Source organism: Bubalus bubalis, chromosome 9, assembly GCF_019923935.1.
Source record: "Bubalus bubalis isolate 160015118507 breed Murrah chromosome 9, NDDB_SH_1, whole genome shotgun sequence".
Classification (NCBI taxonomy): domain Eukaryota; kingdom Metazoa; phylum Chordata; class Mammalia; order Artiodactyla; family Bovidae; genus Bubalus; species Bubalus bubalis.
The window spans coordinates 83,910,057-83,930,707 of record NC_059165.1 but is presented as its reverse complement, the minus strand read 5'-3'; the positions used below and the strand labels follow the sequence as shown (position 1 = coordinate 83,930,707).

The following is a 20,651-nucleotide window of genomic DNA, read 5'->3' as shown; positions in this document are numbered from 1 at the left end:
CCACTATACTGTCTTCCACAGCAGTGCATCATTTTTACACATAGTCATTCTTATTTCTTAAGTTATGTGAATCAATTCTTTGCTGTAGGATATTGATACTTGAATACACTGAACCAATATGGAAAGTATATCTCAGCTAAAATTATATGATGCATCATAAAGTTGTCTACCAAACACTTCTAATAACCATATTGGTTAGTTACCAGTCTCTTATAGCCTTAGGGGTATGTGTGTTGGTGAGGGAGGCAGAGAGAAAGGTGTTGGGGCAATCAGAAAAGTAGCAAAAATAATCCCACATCCTCCAACTCTATCTCAGTTTGGTTTACCTGACACTGAGTTCTGGAAGAGATGAATAATAAGGATGGAATGAGGAGGAAAAAAAGGTAGAGGAGTGTAGTGAAGATAGATGGTGGTTCTGGATCAGTCTGTTGTTTCTTAACTACTTTCTCTGAAATTAATTTCAGTGAGACAGTTTTCCTTGCTCCTCTACTTCATCTCAGGTGTTCTCAGAGACTATTTTCTTTCTAAGCTATAACAATGTAAAAAATTTTGCAGTTGCCTTATAGCCTTTGAATAAATTAAACCTGTAGGTGAAATATTTATGGAAGAGAGAGAGGGAGAGACTGAACTACTTGATTATTTTATTCTTCGATCAGATCAATCGCCTCCTGAAGCCATGGGAAATCACAGTGCTTTGGTACCTGGAGAGAGAGGAATGCAGAGGCATATCTGCAATTTTTATTTCTGGTGGGCCTTTCTTCAAGACAACTTTACGATCTTCCCCATGGCAAAGCCTTTCACTGTGATCCAAAAACAGAGAGTCTTCCAAAGGGCCAGCATGGATCCCACATGCTTCTGCGTGCTAGGAGGAAGAAAAAAATCTGCTGTATATCACACCAAAAATCACTTTATTAAGATGGAAGTTGCCCAGTAGTTTTTCTGTTACTGTCAAGAAGGAATCTCTAGTGCGCAGAGCAATAACCCTTTTTTAAAAAAAAGCAGTGCTAACTGGTGTCTTCCAACCAACAGGAAGAGCCAGTGGTATGGGCTGCAGACTCTAAACTTGGAGTCAGGTCACTGATCTTTAGCTTCACTACTTTTGTGTCCTTGTACAAGTCATTTATGCACTGTGGGACTCAGTTTTCTCAAATACAAAATGGGAATTATTAAACAATTCTTTGAGTGTTGAATAAAACATTATATGTGAATGAAAAATCTTTTGCTGACTTTCAAAGCTCTTTCTAGGGCTTCCCTGGTGGCTCAATGGTAAAGAATCTGCCTGCCAGTGCAGGAGACTTGGGTTCAATCCCTATGTCAGGAAGATCCCTGAGAAGGAAATGGCAACTCACTCAGGTATTCTTGCCTGGGAAATCCCATGCACAGGGGAGCCTGGTGGACTACTGTCCATGGGATTGCAAAGAGTCGGACACCACTGAGCAACGAAACAACAACACAAAGTAAAATAAGCTGCAGAGTATGCAGAGGCTGCTGCAACTGCGGTTGGATAGGTAACAGTTACTTATTATCTGTAGTAAGAGGTTATTATCTGAATTGTACATCTATTTCTGATTCTCTGATATTGCTGAATAAAGTCTGGCCTGGTCTTGGGGTGCAGCCCCCTCTCTCCTACGCTGTGCTCTTGTTTTTATGTTGTTAAATAGCTATTTCATCTCCTATAGGAAAAATCGTACAATGGAAGAAAAGCAAAGCTAGCATTTACTCAGCGCACATTCACTTCATTATAATTCTAGTTTAGTTTTCACTTTTACTCTGTAAGATAGATGCTCCATACACCAGTTGTTAATTACACTTTAAAACTCTTAGGAACACTGTCAACTAAATTGCAGAAGTGAAATAACAATGAAAAATTTATGCTAAATTATAGCTCTAAAGAGTAAGGTCAAGAATAATAGAAATGTTTCATATATAATATTCATATTTTATAATATCATCTGTTTTGGTAAAGTATATTCTTATTCAACATTAATTGCTTATTGATTAGAAATGTGGAAATTAGTTACATACACACATTTCTTCCTAGGAATCGTAACTTGAAACTTCTTGTTGTCTGATTATTACAGAATATTATATTCTCTTTTAAAGAAACAACTTACCTTTTCACAAGTGAATGGTCAATCTGAATTTGGAAAATGTTTTGAAACTGCTGAGTATTGAATAGAAGCACTGAGTGAACAAGGAGTCTTATCTATAAATCTAGCCAAATTGTTCACATAGCTTTCAACCTGAGTATGCAGTACAGCTGTAAAAACACTCTCTGTGAAGAACAGACTTGTGGTTGCCAAGGGGGAGGAGAAGTAGGGGAGAGTTGGATTGGGAGTTTGGGATTATCAGATGCAAACTATTAGAATATATAGATGGATAAACAAGGTCCTACAGTATGGCACAGAGAGATATATTCAATCTCCTGTAATAAACCATTAATGGAAAAGAATATAAAAAAGAATGTGGGTATATATATATATATATATACATAAAACTGAATCACTTTGCTGTACAGCAGAAATTAACACATTGAAAATGAAATATACTTCAATAAAAAAATACACACTCTGTACTACAGCCTTTAAATTAATGGTGCCTACGACTGATGAACTTAACAACTGTGAGTTGGCATTATGTAGAAAAAGTGTAGACATATATTTCTGATATCTTTTGGTTTATCTATTTTAAGTTTATAATTGGGGTATTCGAGTAAGGTATTGCTGTTTAACTTTTGTTTACAAGTTTATGTGGCAGGTGCACCAAACAACTTTTGCTAGAATGGTGGTTGTCAAGGCCTGGGAAGAGGAAGAAATGAGACAAAGGGTACAAACTTTCAGTTTTAGGAAGAGTAAGTTCTAAGGGCTAATGTTCAACACAGTGACTATAGTTAATAAAATGGTACTGTATACTTGAGAGCTGCTGAGAGTAGATCTGAGGCATTCTTACTACAAGGAAAAAAGTTAGCTAGGGGAGATGATGAATGTGTTAATTCTCTTGATCTTGGTAATCAGATCAGATCAGTCACTCAGTCATGTCCGACTCTTTGCGACCCCTTTGCCAGGACTCCCTGTCCATCACCACCTCCTGGAGTTCACCCAGACTCACTGTCCATCGAGTCAGTGATGCCATCCAGCCATCTCATCCTCTGTCGTCCCCTTCTCCTCCTGCCCCCAATCCCTCCCAGCATCAGAGTCTTTTCCAATGAGTCAACTCTTCGCATGAGGTGGCCAAAGTACTGGAGTTTCAGCTTCAGCATCATTCCTTCCAAAGAAATCCCAGGGCTGATCTCCTTCAGAATGGACTGGTTGGATCTCCTTGCAGTCCAAGGGACTCTCAAGAGTCTTCTCCAACACCACAGTTCAAAAGCATCAATTCTTCGGCGCTCAGCCTTCTTCACAGTCCAACTCTCATATCCATACATGACCACAGGAAAAACCATAGCCTTGACTAGATGAACCTTTGTTGGCAAAGTAATGTCTCTGCCTTTGAATATGCTATCTAGGTTGGTCATAACTTCCCTTCCAAGGAGTAAGTGTCTTATAATTTCATGGCTGCAGACACTATCTGTAGTGATTTTGGAGCCCAGAAAAATCAAGTCTGACACTGTTTCCCCATCTATTTCCCATGAAGTGGTGGGACCGGATGCCATGATCTTCATTTTCTGAATGTTGAGTTTTAAGCCAACTTTTTCACTCTCCACTTTCACCTTCATCAAGAGGCTTTTAGTTCCTCTTCACTTTCTGCCATAAGGGTGGTGTCATCTGCATATCTGAGGTTATTGATATTTCTCCCAGCAATCTTGATTCCAGCTTGTGTTTCTTCCAGCCCAGCGTTTCTCATGATGTACTCTGCATATAAGTTAAATAAACAGGATGACAATATACAGCCTTGACGAACTCCTTTTCCTATTTGGAACCAGTCTGTTGTTCCATGTCCAGTTCTAACTGTTGCTTCCTGACCTGCATACAAATTTCTCAAGAGGCAGATCAGGTGGTCTGGTATTCCCATCTCTTTCAGAATTTTCCACAGTTTATTGTGATCCACACAGTCAAAGGCTTTGGCATAGTCAATAAAGCAGAAATAGATGTTTTTCTGGAACTCTCTTGCTTTTTCCATGATCCAGAGGATGTTGGCAATTTGATCTCTGGTTCTTTTGCCTTTTCTAAAACCAGCTTGAACATCACGAAGTTCACGGTTCACATATTGCTGAAGCCTGGCTTGGAGAATTTTGAGCATTACTTTACTAGCATGTGAGATGAGTGCAATTGCGCGGTAGTTTGAGCATTCTTTGGCATTGCCTTTCCTTGGGATTGGAATGAAAACTGACCTTTTCCAGTCCTGTGGCCACTGCTGAATTTTCCAAATTTGCTGACATATTGAGTGCAGCACTTTCACAGCATCATCTTTCAGGATTTGGAATAGCTCAACTGGAATTCCATCACCTCCACTAGAAGCATCAGGCTGTACACCTAACAATTTTATTTATTTTTGGCAGCACTGGGTCTTCCTTGCTCATGTGGACTTTCTCCAGTTGCAGTGTGTGGACTTATTGTGGTGGCTTCTCTTGTTGCAGGTACTGGCTCTAGGTGCATGGGCTGAGCTGCCCCATGGCATATGGAATCATCTTGGACCGGTGATCCAACCTGTGTCCCATTCACAGGCAGGCAGATTCCTAACCACTAGAGGGAAGCTCCTATTTTTAGATTTTTTAAAATAAACTAGCCCTTTGCAATGGCAACCCACTCCAGTACTCTTGCCTGGAAATCCCATGGACGGAGGAGCCTGGTGGGCTGCAGTCCATGGGGTTGCAGAGTCGGACACGACTGAGCGACTTCACTTTCACTTTTCACTTTCATGCACTGGAGAAGGAAATGGCAACCCACTCTAGTGTTCTTGCCTGGAGAATCCTAGGGATGGCGGAGCCTGTGGGCTGCCGTCTATGGGGTCGCACAGAGTTGGACACGACTGAAGCAACTTAGCAGCAGCAGCAGCAGCCCTTTGCTGTATATGCTATAAATATTTCCCCGAGTTGCCCTCAAATTTTGTTGTTGTTGTTGAGGTATAGTTGATGTACAATATTACGTAAGTTTCTGCTGTACAACATAGTGATTCACAATTTTCCATAGTTTTTTTCGGCCACACCACACAGCATGAGGAACTTCCCCAACCAGGGATCAAACCCGTGCCTCTTGCGGTGGAAGTAAGACTCTTAACCACTAGACTACCAGGGAAGTCCTATGTTGTATACTTTAAATATACACAATCATATTTGTCTATTGTTCCTCAATAAAGCTGAACAAATGAAAAATAAATTTCAAAACACTGTAGAGCTGTATGCTTATTCACAGATATATTACATACTATAGTTTTTCTAAAAATTATGAATATTTATAGGAAAATACCTTCAGATTCACATTCCTGAATTTCATGTTCTGTTTCCAAGGCATTACATAATGTCTTGGGATCATCCCTTGCTTTAAGGAAAATCGTGGCAAATGAATCTCACACCTGAAGATTAAGAAAGCAAGAAGAAAGGGTGTCTTGTGAACTAAATACAATTGCTTTAGCATCATTTGAGGGAATGGAAGCAGTTGTGTCTGTGAGGTTTGGAGCCCTGCATCTGCAGGACGGAGCTCTCACTGCCTTGAGACTCACCTATTAACAGTAGATAACCGACCCATTAAATCCCCACGTGTCACCAAGAGTCCACTCTGGATAGCATTACTCTAACTGCATGCTGTCCTTTACAATTTGCTCATGTTCATTCTAGCCTTATTTTAAGGGGAAAAAACAGCACACCATGATTTAGCTCAGGCCTATGCTCCGGCTAAAGGGATCTCTGGCCAGTCACAAAAATCAGTAACTAATTTAGCTTCTGAATGTAGTACATGCTCTACACTCAGGACAGTCTTGCTTTCTCTAGCACACACAGTTTTGTTCTGGAACATAAAGTTTTCTATATAGATACCAAGGGGAAGCACAGAGTTGGCGTCCCCATGAATGTAACTCCCAGACTGAAAACAAACAAAACCACCGGAAAACCCCAAACCGTTAAGTCCTCACTTATTAGCAAGCTTATCTGAATTCTCATCAGAACAGTTGTTGGGGAGTCTAGGTAGGATCGGACAAGTGTCTTTGCCTGAAGCCATCACTTCCAGCAGTGACAGGAATCCTCATCTGGAACTTCACTAGCCTACTAATTCTGACGACAGCGCTGCCTCAGATGTCACAATGTTTTGCTACCTTCATAGCGACCCAGAGCAATTGCTTCCGCAGCTGATTAAGAATGTGGGGCTTAGAGCCATTTTCAGTGTTTTTTAAATACTCCTTGAGTGTATCATCATTCTTATCATGAGCACTTAAAAAATAAGTATGTTTGCAGACTTACTACAACTTTGACAAAGATACTAGGAAATATAGTGGACTAAGCAATTATTACTCACAAATAATCACTTCGTATTTTCCTCTTTATATATTGCACATAGCTGCTATTATTTAGATACCTGTGAGTGTAAATCAAACTTGCCTTAACCCAAACCAATCTAACCCATTTTATCTCCTAGGTTTTGAGTTGCGTCACAGAGTATTTTAGGTAAAAAAAAAAACTCATTCTAGTAAAGATTATGAGTGAGGATGAGCACCTAAATTACTAAGCCAGAGACACAGAGGGCTATTACTGTTAATCCTACTAGCCAGCAAGTAGAAGAATGTTCGGCTGAGCAGGAAGAATGACTGTAATGTACGCTGGTATGGTGACACTATTAAGGGAATACATTTCTAGCAAGTTTGTAACATTCCTAGATCTGGATAATCAGAAAGGTTTAGAGAAGAGTAATGTTAATAAACAAAACTTTAAACCTTAAAAACTGAAGCACTGGTTTCTATACCATTAGGATGTAATACAATCCAGAAATCTGTGTAGTCTGCAAATGTTAAGAAAATAAGGAAAACAAGCTAGGAAGCAGGGTGGGGGAGAAATGAACCATCCACTAAAGATGAAGTAGCCTGAGATGTTAATATCCTTCAAAAACTGTAACTTCCACTAGAAAACTTGGTAATATTTACAAGGATACATGACATTTAGATTTCTGAGTGTTATCTTACCTAATATACCAGACCTTTAAAATCACCTCACACAAAGTAATCCCAGGAACTGCGGTGATCATTTTACAATATATAAAAATACTGAACCACTATGCTGTACACCCGAAACTAATTTAATACTGTAAGTCAATTATACTTCAATTAGAAAAAAAATTCTTCAAATAAATAAATAGAAGGTTAAAAAAAACCTTTAGGGACAATATTTAAATACTTACCTATTTAAAATGCTTCTTTCCTTGGTTATGGCAATTTTATGAAAGAAAATTTGAGATTAAAAAATAAAATCACTCAAAACTCATTGACTTCCAGAATTCCAATTTTATTTCTGCATTCTTTATGAATAAAATGTAACCAATAACCATTTTCCTCTTCCTTCCCTGCTTAGATCCAAATTCAATGATTATGTGTTTCAAAAATTACTGAAAGAGGTCAAGTACATTATTGCAAAGAATAGATAATAACTGCTTCCTACATATTTTTGCTTACTCTGTAAACTGTAGTCAACTCTTGGGCCACCTTAAGTAAACTACCTTTATTTTCTTAAATAAAAATGAATAATTTTAAACATCATGCAGAAGAAACATTTTTAATACCTAACTTCCTTAACATAAGGTAAAACTGTCTTAGGCAGGCCACCACTGGGAATTTCTGAAATGTCACTGTAATTATGCATGTATGGATTATATTCAGTATTTAAATATATGACCAAAGTAACTAATAAGTCAAAAACAAAGTTAAAGTTACAAACTGATACTTCTTTGAAAAGCTTCTGATGTTTATTTACTTCGGAACAAACACATGAGTGGGAAGAGCCACTAGTATAAACCTATGTTTTGTTTCTATCATTAAAAGCCTAAGAGTTCTTAAAACACAGAAAAACTAAACTTGAATGCATTTGTAATAGCTTAACAATTTATGTCTTAATAGGATCTTTTAATGGAATGTTTTGAAACCAATCATAGTTCATTGCAAAGACAAATCAGAAAAACTTTTGAACGGCATGTTATAATGATCTGGACAAAATTGATTATCACCTAGTAATAATTAGCACATGCAATAGATTAAGAAATTAAATCTTCCACTATATACTTTTAAATATTTTGTCAGACATGAGAAAGTTTTAAATGTTCTTATCACATTCATCTCCCACATATTCAATTTTATTTAAAACAAGGTAACAGTTCTCTCCAGATTTTTGTGTTTATCAGTGCAAAGTAAAATAATCTCAGTAGAAATGGTTTATTACAATGTTATCTTAGAAAGGTCTATTCCTCAAAATGTACTAAAACATGTCCAAATCGTGAGAATGATCAACCTCAATGGCTTCCTCTGCATCCAACTTTGTTTCTCCATGTCCTTCCTGTGATTCATCAAGAGAGGCCAGGGCCTCGTTAGTGTCACTTGCAAACGTCTCTCGTGATGTATCATCATCTTCTTGAAAATTTAGGTTTTTAATGGCTTGTTTCATCTTTTTCCCCATCACTTGAATTCTTCTCTTCCTAGCAGCTTTTTTATTTTCATATTCCTTTTGATTTTCAAGGTAGAAAATGTCCTACAATAAAGGAACAACTTTAGTAAACAAGAACTACTGTTTATTAAAACTACCATATCCTTAAATCCTATTATGTTGCCTTCACAACAGTGTGAAAATTCACAATTTTTTCAAGTGTCTACTTACCTTTAAGTGGAGCATAGTAGCAGTATTTTCATTTTATATGAAAATACATCCAAACATCTTGATAAAAACAATTCTAACTAGTACAATGCCTGGCAATACTAAATTAAATTATGAAGTCTCCCCTTTCCCTCCAAATACAGCAAACCTTATTAAAGAGGAAATGTCATTCCCATGAGTTATATACTTAAATAAAACAAACCACGGTTTGGCCTAAAGAAATGTCTTTTTATCACATTGTTAATGTATTACAACAAATGCAGACAATAGATAATCTGAGAAGTTTTTCTTCTCCCATCCACAAGTTAAGAACCTAGTGCATACTACTTTAAGAGGGAGATCGTTATAGATGGACTTTAAAAAAATATAGCAAATTAACCTCTAACTATTCTTACTCTTTTTATCTTCACAAACTTTGTATTCTCTAGAAAAAAAATTATAAGGCCACAAACTAAAATAAAATCAAATGAGAAAAAGTTGAAAACAAGCCCACTCAGTTCAGTTCTGGCTTCCAAATTCTACAGACTGTGATTGTTAATAAGAGTGACTTAAAGAGTGACGATAAGAGTGACTAAAAGAAAAATTATAACACCATTATTTGAATGCAATATGAAATTACCTGCAATAAAATTATATTTACCTTCAGATTTTTCTTTCTAGTAACAAAGGTAGTCAATCCATATACAACAGAAAATTTGGAAAAAACAGAAAACAAAAAAATCTTAAAAGCCAAAACATTTCTAACCCCTCACAATAGACCAAAGCACTAGTAACATTTTGGTGTTTTAACTACCAATCTATTGTCCCATGACTCTTTTTCTTTAAAAATCTGTACTCTGCCTTTCAGCTATTATTTTATTTTCTAATTTTCTTAGAATTGCTTCACAAAAATAGAGGCTACACAATAGTTGTTTTAAGAATGTCCTTGTAAGTCAACATTTCCCTATTATTGGATACTATTAAAAATGTTTCCAGTGTTTATTATAATGCAATGTTTCTGACAGTTTACGATAAAAATCTACAAACATTAAATTCCCTTCTCCACGGCAAGTTAGAAAAACTGAATTTCAAAGACCGGTGATTCAGTGGAAACAACATGGGTCTGAAGGCAGAGTCCTCTGTGATCCCAGACCTGTCCTTTTCCTGCCTTCATCTGCAGAGCAGGGTGACACCCAATCGCAGGCTGTCAAGAGTAAGTCCTGTAAATACTGGCCTTAGTGCCAGGCTCACGGTACATAAATGTTCTTTTCTTCTCTCCTTCTGGAAACTGTTTGTCCAGATTTAGTTACCAAGAAAAAGCTTTTTTAGATATCATTTTATTTAACTCTTTTATAGTAATATTAAACAGGCAGGGCACATATTAAAATCCTCACTTTATAGATGAAAAAATCAAGGCTGGGGGAGACAGTAAGCAATCTTCTCACAGTCTACAATTGCTAAATGGCAAAATTAAGATTAAAACCTAGACTTTGAATCTTAGACTTTCCTTTTCATCACATCATACTTTATCTTTCAAAAGAGTGACATTTTGCTATCAAACAAAACTTGAGAAGAATGTTCCTTCTAAGTACACACTTCTGGCCAGGGGTAATATTAGGGGAGGAGGGAGAACATTAAGGTATTAATATAAGCTCTGTTCTATCACTCAAAAGTTGTGTTCCCAAGGAAATCCACTTTGTTACAAATTCATGTTATCAAAATAACTGTCCAATGAGGGAAAAAAGCACTTAAAGAATACAGATTCCAAATGTGCAACAACGGGAACATTTCTTGTAGGAATTTCAATAACATATTTTTTAAAAAATGACCAAAAGTGAATAGTGAGGGGAAAAAAAACTGAGCAGATGCAAAATATGCCCACATGGAGCATCAGCTAAAGAGAAAAGGTTTCTAATTTTGTGTCACCATTAGCCTTATATTAAAACAGTTAAAGCACATCTCTATGACCTTTATCACCCACTGGTATAATAAAGAGAATACAAAATTTCTCAAATACTGTAGCTGTGTTGCACGAGTACCACCTGCTTCCTATGTAAGAAGCCAGTTTTTTATTTTGATTAGATGTGCTAAATGCCAAGTCATGTTCTTTAATTAACAAATTAAAAGATACCAAATTCTGAGCTATGAAAAACCCACACTGTTTAGTTTTTTCCATATGACACTCTAGTAATACAAAAATGATTAAGAATACTAAAGTGCCCAGCTTCCTGTTTATCAGAAATATAGGAGATAGAGAAACAAACAAAACAAATATGCACGAGCGGACAATCACCAGAATGTGGTACACTCTGTAAGAGCAATCTTGGACTCATCAAAAGGTCTAATCATAGAGGAAAATGTAGGACTAAAAAGATATAACAAAAAGGATGTGGAAATCTGTTAGATAGGATCCTGGTTCGGGGGGAAAAAAGCTAGAAAATACATTCCTGGGACAATTCATTAAACCAGAATAAGTTCTACATAGATAATGGGATGATGCTATGAAATTATCATTTTTATTTCTCTTAGGTGTGGTTATGGAGGATATTGTAAAATCAGAGATATCAAAGGAACATTTCATGCAAAGATGGGCTCGATAAAGGACAGAAATGGTATGGACCTAACAGAAGCAGAAGATATTAAGAAGAGATGGCAAGAATACACAGAAGAACTGTACAAAAAAGATCTTCACCACCCAGATAATCACGATGGTGTGATCACTGACCTAGAGCCAGACATCCTGGAATGTGAAGTCAAGTGGGCCTTAGAAAGCATCACTACGAACAAAGCTAGTGGAGGTGATAGAATTCCAGTTGAGCTATTCCAAATCCTGAAAGATGATGCTGTGAAAGTGCTGCACTCAATATGCCAGCAAATTTGGAAAATTCAGCAGTGGCCACAGGACTGGAAAAGGTCAGTTTTCATTCCAATCCCAAAGAAAGGCGATGCCAAAGAATGCTCAAACTACCTGCACAATTGCACTCATCTCACATGCTAGTAAAGTAATGCTTAAAATTCTCCAAGCCAGGCTTCAGCAATATGTGAACTGTGAACTTCCTGATGTTCAAGCTGGTTTTAGAAAAGGCAGAGGAACCAGAGATCAAATTGCCAACATCCGCTGGATCATGGAAAAAGCAAGAGAGTTCCAGAAAAGCATCTATTTCTGCTTTATTGACTATGCCAAAGCCTTTGACTGTGTGGATCACAATAAACTGTGGAAAATTCTGAAAGAGATGGGAATACCAGACCACCTGATCTGCTTCTTGAGAAATTTGTATGCAGGTCAGGAAGCAACAGTTAGAACTGGACATGGAACAACAGACTGGTTCCAAATAGGAAAAGGAGTTCGTCAAGGCTGTATATTGTCACCCTGTTTATTTAACTTATATGCAGAGTACATCATGAGAAACGCTGGACTGGAAGAAACACAAGCTGGAATCAAGATTGCTGGGAGAAATATCAATAACCTCAGATATGCAGATGATACCACCCTTATGGCAGAAAGTGAAGAGGAACTAAAAAGCCTATTGATGAAGGTGAAAGTGGAGAGTGAAAAAGTTGGCTTAAAGCTCAACATTCAGAAAATGAAGATCATGGCATCCGGTCCCATCACTTCATGGGAAATAGATGGGGAAACAGTGGAAACAGTGTCAGACTTTATTTTTGGGGGCTCCAAAATCACTGCAGATGGTGACTGCAGCCATGAAATTAAAAGACGCTTACTTCCTTGGAAGGAAAGTTATGACCAACCTAGATAGCATATTCAAAAGCAGAGACATTACTTTGCCAACAAAGGTTCGTCTAGTCAAGGCTATGGTTTTTCCTGTGGTCATGTATGGATGTGAGAGTTGGACTGTGAAGAAGGCTGAGCGCCGAAGAATTGATGCTTTTGAACTGTGGTGTTGGAGAAGACTCTTGAGAGTCCTTTGGACTGCAAGGAGATCCAACCAGTCCATTCTGAAGGAGATCAGCCCTGGGATTTCTTTGGAAGGAATGATGCTAAAGCTGAAACTCCAGTACTTTGGCCACCTCATGTGAAGAGTTGACTCATTGGAAAAGACTCTGATGCTGGGAGGGATTGGGGGCAGGAGGAGAAGGGGACGCCAGAGGATGAGATGGCTGGATGGCATCACTGACTCGATGGACGTGAGTCTGAGTGAACTCTGGGAGTTGGTGATGGACAGGGAGGCCCGGTGTGCTGCGATGCATGGGGTCGCAAAGTGTCAGACGCGACTGAGCGACTGATCTGATCTGATTGCGAGATTCTTGTTGAAATAGTTAGGCCTGAATGTCATGTTTGCTTCTTATTTCTCAATGGTACAGAAGAAAAAAAAAAGTCAAAATAACTACCCCTAAAACTAGGTAAAGGATATATTGGTGTACATGCTGTTATTTTTTCATCTATTCTGCACATTTGAAATTTTCCGTTAATAAAAAGTTATAGAGGGAATTTCCTGGTGGTCCAGTGGTCAGGACTCCATGCTTCCAGTGCAGAGGGCCTAGGTTTGATCCCTGGTCAAGGAACTAGGATCCCGAAAGGCAAGCTATGTGTGTGTTAGTTGTTCAGTCATGTCTGACTCTCTGTGACTGCATGGACTACCGCCCGCCAGGCTCCTCTGTCCACGGGATTCTCCAGGCAGGAATACTGCCATTCCCTTCTCCAGGGGATCTTCCCGACCCGGGGATCGAACCCAAGTTTCCCGCATTGCAGGGCAGATTCTTTACTGTCTAAGCCACCAGGGAAGCCTTAAGATTCTGAAAGCCAAGTTATAGGAGAGTAGAAAAAAATAATTACATGCTAAGACACCAGGAAAAATTTCCATAAAAGGAAATCATGACCTTGGCTCTGAAAGGGGAGAAAAAGAGGAGGCAGAGCTTTATAAGAGGTTCAAGTTTTACTTAAAAAGAGCAACTAAAAAAATCAGTCAACGTAAGGCAGAGCAGGTAACAGAGATCAACAGAAAATGAAGCTAGAGGTTGAGTGGCAGTGAAATCATGATTGATCTTAAAAGTCAAGGACATATCATTTTTACCTTAATTTGTTCCTCACTGATACTAGGAGTGTTTTTCAGGAGATTCAGGAAAACTCCACCTGGTGTTCTTCTTCGACTACCATTCTACAAAAAGGAACAGAAAAATTATCCTGTGTAGACTCTTACCATGAATGCTCAGAGCAACTTTCAGAGACATTCCTAAGGAGCTATTAAGATTTACTATGCCATTCTGTTAAACTGCAGTGTCCTTCTGCCTCTCCAGACTTCCCATTTGCTCTATTTCTTTTCTCATAGCAGGTATCACTTTCTAGCATACTTGGAAGATACTACATTTATTCTTTAGACCGCTTCCTTCCCACCCCCTATTATAACATAAGCTTCCTGTGTCTAAAACAGTGCCTTAAACTACAACACAGATGGGGCACCACTACACTCATGATCATTACAGTTTGTTGTTAACTTCTATAATCTATGTTCACGGGCTGCCTCCTCACCCAGTGCTATCACTTCTAATTGGTTACTTTTCTCTCCATTTCCACAGCATAACATTGATGGAGTCTCTTGTGATGTTATTACTCAAATTCATGAGGAACAAATAAGAAGGAAACCATTCGACTTTCATCCTCACCCTGTGGTGAAAGCTCAATTAAATGAGATCTGCAAGACCACTCACTCCACAGCATAAACTGTTACTGCTTGTGATCTGGCCCCAGCAAGAGAACTGCTCTATCAGTCATTCTGGGACAATAAAGTGCTTTTTAACCATTATTTGTTTTTTTCCCTTCCTCAACCCCAGAAGCCTCTTTAGACATTTTGTTTCCTATTCACCCCTACCACCCATGAAATCCAGTTTCCAAGAATGTACGAATTAAATGAACCAAAAATAACACTTCTCTTCACCACTACTGAGTTCTGGGCACTATGATCAGCATTATATACACATTATCTTATTTAATCCTTACATTAGAGGATTAATCCCATTTTATAGCTGAGACTGAGGTCTCCAAAGTCAAATAATTTAGCCAAATGTCACATCTAGTATGCTGCACATCCAAAATTCAAAACAAGAAACCCCAAACTCCAAAACCCATACTCACTAAATTTGAGCTTCCAGGTCCTTTTGCCCTGACTTTTTTCTTAATTCAGCCCCAACCCTTAATGAAGCCTGTTAGAGATTTGTTGTGGACTACACACTAACAAGCTACAATTTAGATATATTTTTAATAAGAAAAGTACTAATTGTAAAAACTGACCATACTGATTGTTTAAATTCAATTTTCATTATTAATGAAGGTTTTTAAAAGTCTGAAACACACTGGTTATAATCCATAAATAAGAGAACCAACAATCAGAGACAAGGGCATTTTATTAGCCTTACCATTATAAAAAGGCCACCGTTTTGTTCAACTTCAGCAGTTTCCATCAGAAGTTCAATTGCCTTTTTGTTCCCAATTATTCTCACTACTCGGGCTATCAAATCTTTCTTTGGTTCCTGCAACCTGATAAGGAACAAATAAAGTAATATCAACCTCTTTATTTGTTGCATAACGTTGAGGAAATCTACCTTAGTCTCCAATTTAGTTCCCAGACAGAATTAACATCCCATTCTAGTAATATCTGCTTTCCGAAATCTTCAATATTTAACCTTGGAATCACTGACATGGAAACATTCTTATCTTGGGTCGTCCAAGCAGACAGTAATGTCAAGATTCCATCTCAAGTTACATACTGGCCTCTTCACTTTGCCTTATGGGACTACAGCAAATTTCAAAAGAAATACACACACACAGCATGAGGAATGCAAGTCTAAAAACAAACATGTATCACGATTTCTAAAATTTACTTCTCCTAACTCGAGATGTCTAGGAGATTTAAAATGGATTGGACTTTCCCCTCATGGGCTCCCTGTCTCAGAACAGAAGATATGGCTAATATTTACCAAAGGCTTATTATGAGATAAGCACAATCCTAAGAACTATATATGCACTATATTTCAGTTAATTCTCTCAACAATCTTACAAAGCAGATATAATTATTTTTACCACTGACAGGTAAAAATACAGGAAGCCTAAGTAAGTAGCAAACCTAACATGAGAGACCATACTCTGCAGAGATGAAGGAGGATTAATATTACAGAAGTCTTTCCAGTTCCCTACCAAGCTCTGGCTTCTTTTTTTTCTCTATTGTGGAAAGAGCACTAGACTAGGAATAAAGGGATTAGACTTCAGTTCCAGGTCTGACACATTAGTGACTTGGAGCAAACCACACAACTGCTAGGCCTCAATTTCCTATTTGTAAAGTGAAAGTACTGGTTTACAAAATCTCTAGGTTTCTTTCCAGCACTCAAATTCCAAACCACCTCAGTACTTAAAAAATCCAGTACTACTATTGACAGGCCTGCCTGGAAAGTAAATACTTGTTTTCCTACTAGTTATATTACCTTTGAACCAAACATGTTTTCAAACTTGTGACACTGTTCACTAGTGATTTAGAGCTAATAAAATGTAAACAAAATTTCAACTTTAAAAATTTCATGTTAAAAATACATGAAATGTAAATTCACCATACATCAAATAACTCTTCTCCTATCCAAAATAAATTAAAATATGTGTCCAAAGATGGAAGTTCATGGAAGTTCATAACAGAATTATTCATAATTGCCAAAAAGTATAATAGCCAATACAAATGTGTGTGTGTGTGTGAATATATAAGCTGTTGATGACTGCTACGACATGGATGAATAGCAAAAACACTGCACTATGTGAAAATAGCCAGGCACAAGAGACTACATATTGTGATTCTATTAACATGAAATTTCCAAAAAATGCAAATTGACAGCAATAGAATGATTAGCAGTTACCTGGGAATGGGAATAGGAGCTAACTTTAAATGGGCATATGGCATGAGGGATCTTATTGGGTGACGGAAATGTTTTAAAAGTGCTTTATGGTTGTACAACTGATAAATTTACCAAAAAAAAGTCAACACTTAAAGAGGACAAATTTTATTACATGTATAATAAGCCTCAATAAAGTTGTAAAAAACAAATAAACACTCCAAGAACCCCACATGATTTAAAAGGATCTGTTTTTATCTGAGGAGTTCTATAGCCCTCAATAGAAACAGTTGCTCAAAAGTTCACAAAAATCTACAAAATTCTTCTATCAGGTCTGCCCAAATTTAAGAACAGCCAACCATATTCATATTCATATAACCACATAAGCCCAGTTCTTGCCTTGGATTTAAAAATCTCAGAAAGGAACACCACCATCAATGTATTTGGACTCTATAGTATATCTTATAAATGGAAGATAATTGGTCAAGTGTTCACTTGTAGAAATATTTAAATGCTCACCTGAAAGAAATTTCATCAGCCACCCTCTCTTGAGAATCGTCCTCTGTGATCTCGTACCGGCCTTTATAGTTCATTTCTAGTCTGTCTCCTACTCTGTCTTTGACAGGTCGTTTCCTTTTGGGATGGCCTTGCCCATTTTCCTCCTCCTTTGGTCCCATTTTTTTGCCACCATGCATATATTCTTCTAGCTCTTTGTCTAATTCTTTTGTATGTTCTTGAGATTCTCTTTTAAGTTTCTTGGCAAGTAAATAATTGTAGGTCTCAGACTGTCGGCTTCTGTCAATAGTGCCCTCCATTCCCAGGATACCAAGTTCAGTGGCCACTGCATCTTGGTTCTGTTCTTGCAGCACAGCACTCCATATGTTGTTAACCTTCTTCCTTCCAGCTACAGGTGGTTTCTGGCTGCTCTGGTCAAACTGAAAAGGCTCTGGTTTGGGAGGGGTGTTAAAACATTTCTGTCGCTTGCGTTTCCAGACAGAGCTATCATCATCTGAATCTGAAAAGCTCTCTTCACTTGAATCCACACTTTTAACAGTCCGATAATGGGATGCCGGGGCACACGCTGCTGCAGTGCTCTGGAAGGGCCGCAGTGCACAGTCCCCACCTAGTGCTTTCTGCAAGTGAAGGAAAATTACAATCAGTTCCACAAAAGACATTACCCCCACACGCCCTGTACTATGTAAAAAAAATTATTTAGGGATTCAGCTGAACCATTTTAAAGCAGCAGTGATCTTTGAAAATCTCTGAAACCAATTCAGTGCCTGAATTTCTAAAGGTTTACATGGAACTTCCTTTTTTTTTTTTTTTTTTTTTGGCCACTTGCAGGATCCCTGCGAGTGTTAGCCTGAGAGTGTTAGTCACTCGGGGATCCTGCAAGTGGCCAAAAAAAAAAAAAGGAGAGAGAGAGAAAAATCCATGTAAGGGACTGAATTGGTTTCAGAGATCTTCCGAAGATTACTTCCTAACCAGGAACTGAATCTGGGCCCCCCACGGTGAATGTGGCCAATACTAACCACTAGACCACCAGGGAACTCCCTGGAATTTCCATTTTTAAAGCCACAAATTCTTATTTCTATATAGCTAATGCAGCACTTAGTGCTAAAACAGCTTTCCAAAAAATTACCAAAGCTCTTAATTCTCACCTTCAGAAGATTTTCAATCTTTTCAGTTGTCAGAACGTTTGAAAATCACATGTTGAACAACTGTTACAGGCAGTTAGAACTTGTTTTCCTCTTTTCCAAAGGCGCCTGTCATGCATGTGGATATATCAACTGCCTTTATAAGGTTTTGGGACTATGTTCCTTTTAGACTAGAGAGTAAAATCCTATGTGTAAGCATCACTGACAAATTACTTGTAAAACTGCAGAGTCCATGGCATTAAGTTTACTAAGTCAAGAGTCAATCTATGGAAAACTGAAAAAGATTGAAAACCAAAATATATTGGTACCGATTTCCCAAGACGCTTCTATGCAAAAGGAATCACCTTTGCTTTTTCAACTAAACATCAAAGTACTTGTTGAGCTCCTAATCCGTGCTAGAAATGGGGGAGGGGTATTTTAAAGCTAGACGGTAAGTCTTCGTATCTGTAAACAATAACGGCGCTAACACTTGTCAGCCATCATTTAGGCTCCACCGAATCCTTACAGCCACCCTATCACTGTGGTACTGTTATTCCCACTCTAAAGATGGGGCGCTAGGCTGAATACCTTGTCACCGATCACATAGTGGCGGCTCTGGAATTCCAACGCGGGCAGCCTGGCACTAAAGCCTTCTCAAAACAGCTTGCTACTTAGTAGGGCGGCCAAGACAAACGCCTATTTAGAAACCTGGGGAGCTAACATAAAACCCAGTGGCACATTATGGCACGACGAAGCTAGGTTCCATAGGAATATGGAAGAACAGGCCCCTGAGCAAGAGATCAACTTCATTCCCGATCCTCACTCCCTTTCTCCTCGGGACGCAAATGAGCGCCACTGACTGGTTGTGGGCCGACGTCCCCACGTTCTACATGTTCGGGAAAATTTGCCCTTCGAGGAGAACCCAGCGACGCCCAATGGGTAATTCCGTAGGTTTAGAAAACAAGGAGAGGAGCACGGGAGGCGGGAAAGAGACAACCGCACGCCCGCCTCTGGGAGCCGCACGCCTCGCGCACCCCGCCTCGCAGCTAAATGCCAGGCCAGGTTCGTAGGGCCCGCTGTCTCCCCGCCGCCTGCCGGGCTCCGCACGCCCGACAGGAGGACTCCTGGGCCCCGCGCTCCCGGCCCCGAGTCACCCGCCTGCCCTCCGCACTCACCGGCACCGGCAGCGGCCTGTCGCTGGGTGCCACCGTCATGTCGGAATCCGAGTCGGAAACCTGCCCATCGTCCATGTAGCCGGCCTCCTGCGCCATCTTCCCCCGGCGCGGCGCGGCGGGCCGGGAGAGCACTTCCGGCGGGGCGGCGGGCGGTGGGTGCTCGGGCGCCCCCGCGAGGGGGCCGCTCTCGCCCCGGCAGCCTGAGTCAAGACTCGCTGATGTTGCATCATCATTGCAAACTGCTCACTTGTGCTGCCCTAACACCCTGGCGCCTTTTCTTCTGACCTGCTCTCTTCAAACCTAAAGATGTGCACGCATGGCAGCCGTGAGGGATTCCTCCCTTGGTCTCACAGCCCTCGCCTGGTTGCTCCAGGCAGGCCTTTCTGCTTCCAGTCTTGCTCCTCTGTGATCCACTCTGCAAGTAGCTTCCTGGGGAGCCTTCCAGACGGAAGGTGAGGTCGCCGCCCGGCTCAGACCTCAGCACAGCCGACAGAGCTGGAGGTGTGTGCTTCAGGCTGGGGTCCCTCTCCTGCTCTCCAGCCACGCTGGCGCCTCTCACGTTGTTCCTCAGGCACCCTTGGTCCTTTCCCGGCCCAAGGGCGCTGCAGTTACTGTTCCCTCGGCCTGCAGACCCTCCAATACCCCACACCCCATTCTTCCAGAGATTATGCTCTCCCATGATTCAGAATTCTGATTAAATGCGCCCTTCCCACAAAGGTCTTCAAGCACTCTCACTAAAACAGGGTCCTTTCTTTACAGTCACTCTCACACCCTTTTTATTCCTTCAGGCTTCAATAGTCATATGCCTATTTTGTTTTATTTTTTTTTGTCTGAATTCCCCACCAAAATGTCTATTTTATTCACTTTTTTCTACCTGTGCCCAGTCCAGTGATTTCTTGTGTAAACATGGTGAAGAAATATTAATTGAATTTTTTTCGGCATAAAGGGGATCTTATTGTTTGTACCTTTTTACTATTCTGTACTCTCCTTTCAAAAAGAAACAATATAGCTGTTTATCCAGGACGCTTTTCTATACCAAAATATAAAGATCTAGCTCCTTTTTAATGACTTCCCAGTTTTTCCATTGCATGGAGGTAGCATCATTTATTTAGTTTCTGATGGCGTACATTTAAAGTGTAGCCAGTTTTGCAATGAACATGTCTTTTTACAAACATTTTATTATTTCCTTAGTATAGACTGTATGGGAAAAAATGAATTTATATTTTTGAAATATGAATTTAGTACCTA

At 39.3% G+C, this 20,651-nt stretch overlaps 2 protein-coding genes across 2 annotated transcripts; both read right to left on the bottom strand.

The window, feature by feature from the left end:
- Positions 1–349: 349 nt before the first annotated feature.
- On the bottom strand, positions 350–7,272 carry TEX43 (testis expressed 43). Its single transcript, XM_006056368.4, has 3 exons — positions 6,067–7,272; positions 5,406–5,511; positions 350–862 (listed from the first exon to the last, which is right to left on the bottom strand). Exons 1-3 carry the CDS (start codon positions 6,150–6,152, stop codon positions 653–655), a joined length of 402 nt encoding a protein of 133 aa, XP_006056430.2. The 5' UTR covers positions 6,153–7,272; the 3' UTR covers positions 350–652.
- A 133-nt stretch (positions 7,273–7,405) lies between these two features.
- PHAX (phosphorylated adaptor for RNA export) lies at positions 7,406–19,561 on the bottom strand. Its single transcript, XM_006056367.4, has 5 exons — positions 19,404–19,561; positions 17,111–17,724; positions 15,134–15,254; positions 13,795–13,878; positions 7,406–8,659 (listed from the first exon to the last, which is right to left on the bottom strand). Exons 1-5 carry the CDS (start codon positions 19,497–19,499, stop codon positions 8,390–8,392), a joined length of 1,185 nt encoding a protein of 394 aa, XP_006056429.3. The 5' UTR covers positions 19,500–19,561; the 3' UTR covers positions 7,406–8,389.
- Between the last annotated feature and the right edge of the window lie 1,090 nt (positions 19,562–20,651).

Coding starts and splice junctions, on each gene's coding strand:
- TEX43 (XM_006056368.4), bottom strand. CDS start 6,152: ATGGCTTCAGGCAAAGACACTTGTCCGATCCTACCTAGACTCCCCAAC. Junction 5,512..6,066: donor TCAGATAAGCTTGCTAATAA/GTGAGGACTTAA, acceptor CTTAATCTTCAG/GTGTGAGATTCATTTGCCAC. Junction 863..5,405: donor TCAGGAATGTGAATCTGAAG/GTATTTTCCTAT, acceptor TCTTCCTCCTAG/CACGCAGAAGCATGTGGGAT.
- PHAX (XM_006056367.4), bottom strand. CDS start 19,499: ATGGCGCAGGAGGCCGGCTACATGGACGATGGGCAGGTTTCCGACTCG. Junction 17,725..19,403: donor ACAGGCCGCTGCCGGTGCCG/GTGAGTGCGGAG, acceptor CTTCACTTGCAG/AAAGCACTAGGTGGGGACTG. Junction 8,660..13,794: donor TCAGTGAGGAACAAATTAAG/GTAAAAATGATA, acceptor CCTTTATTGTAG/GACATTTTCTACCTTGAAAA.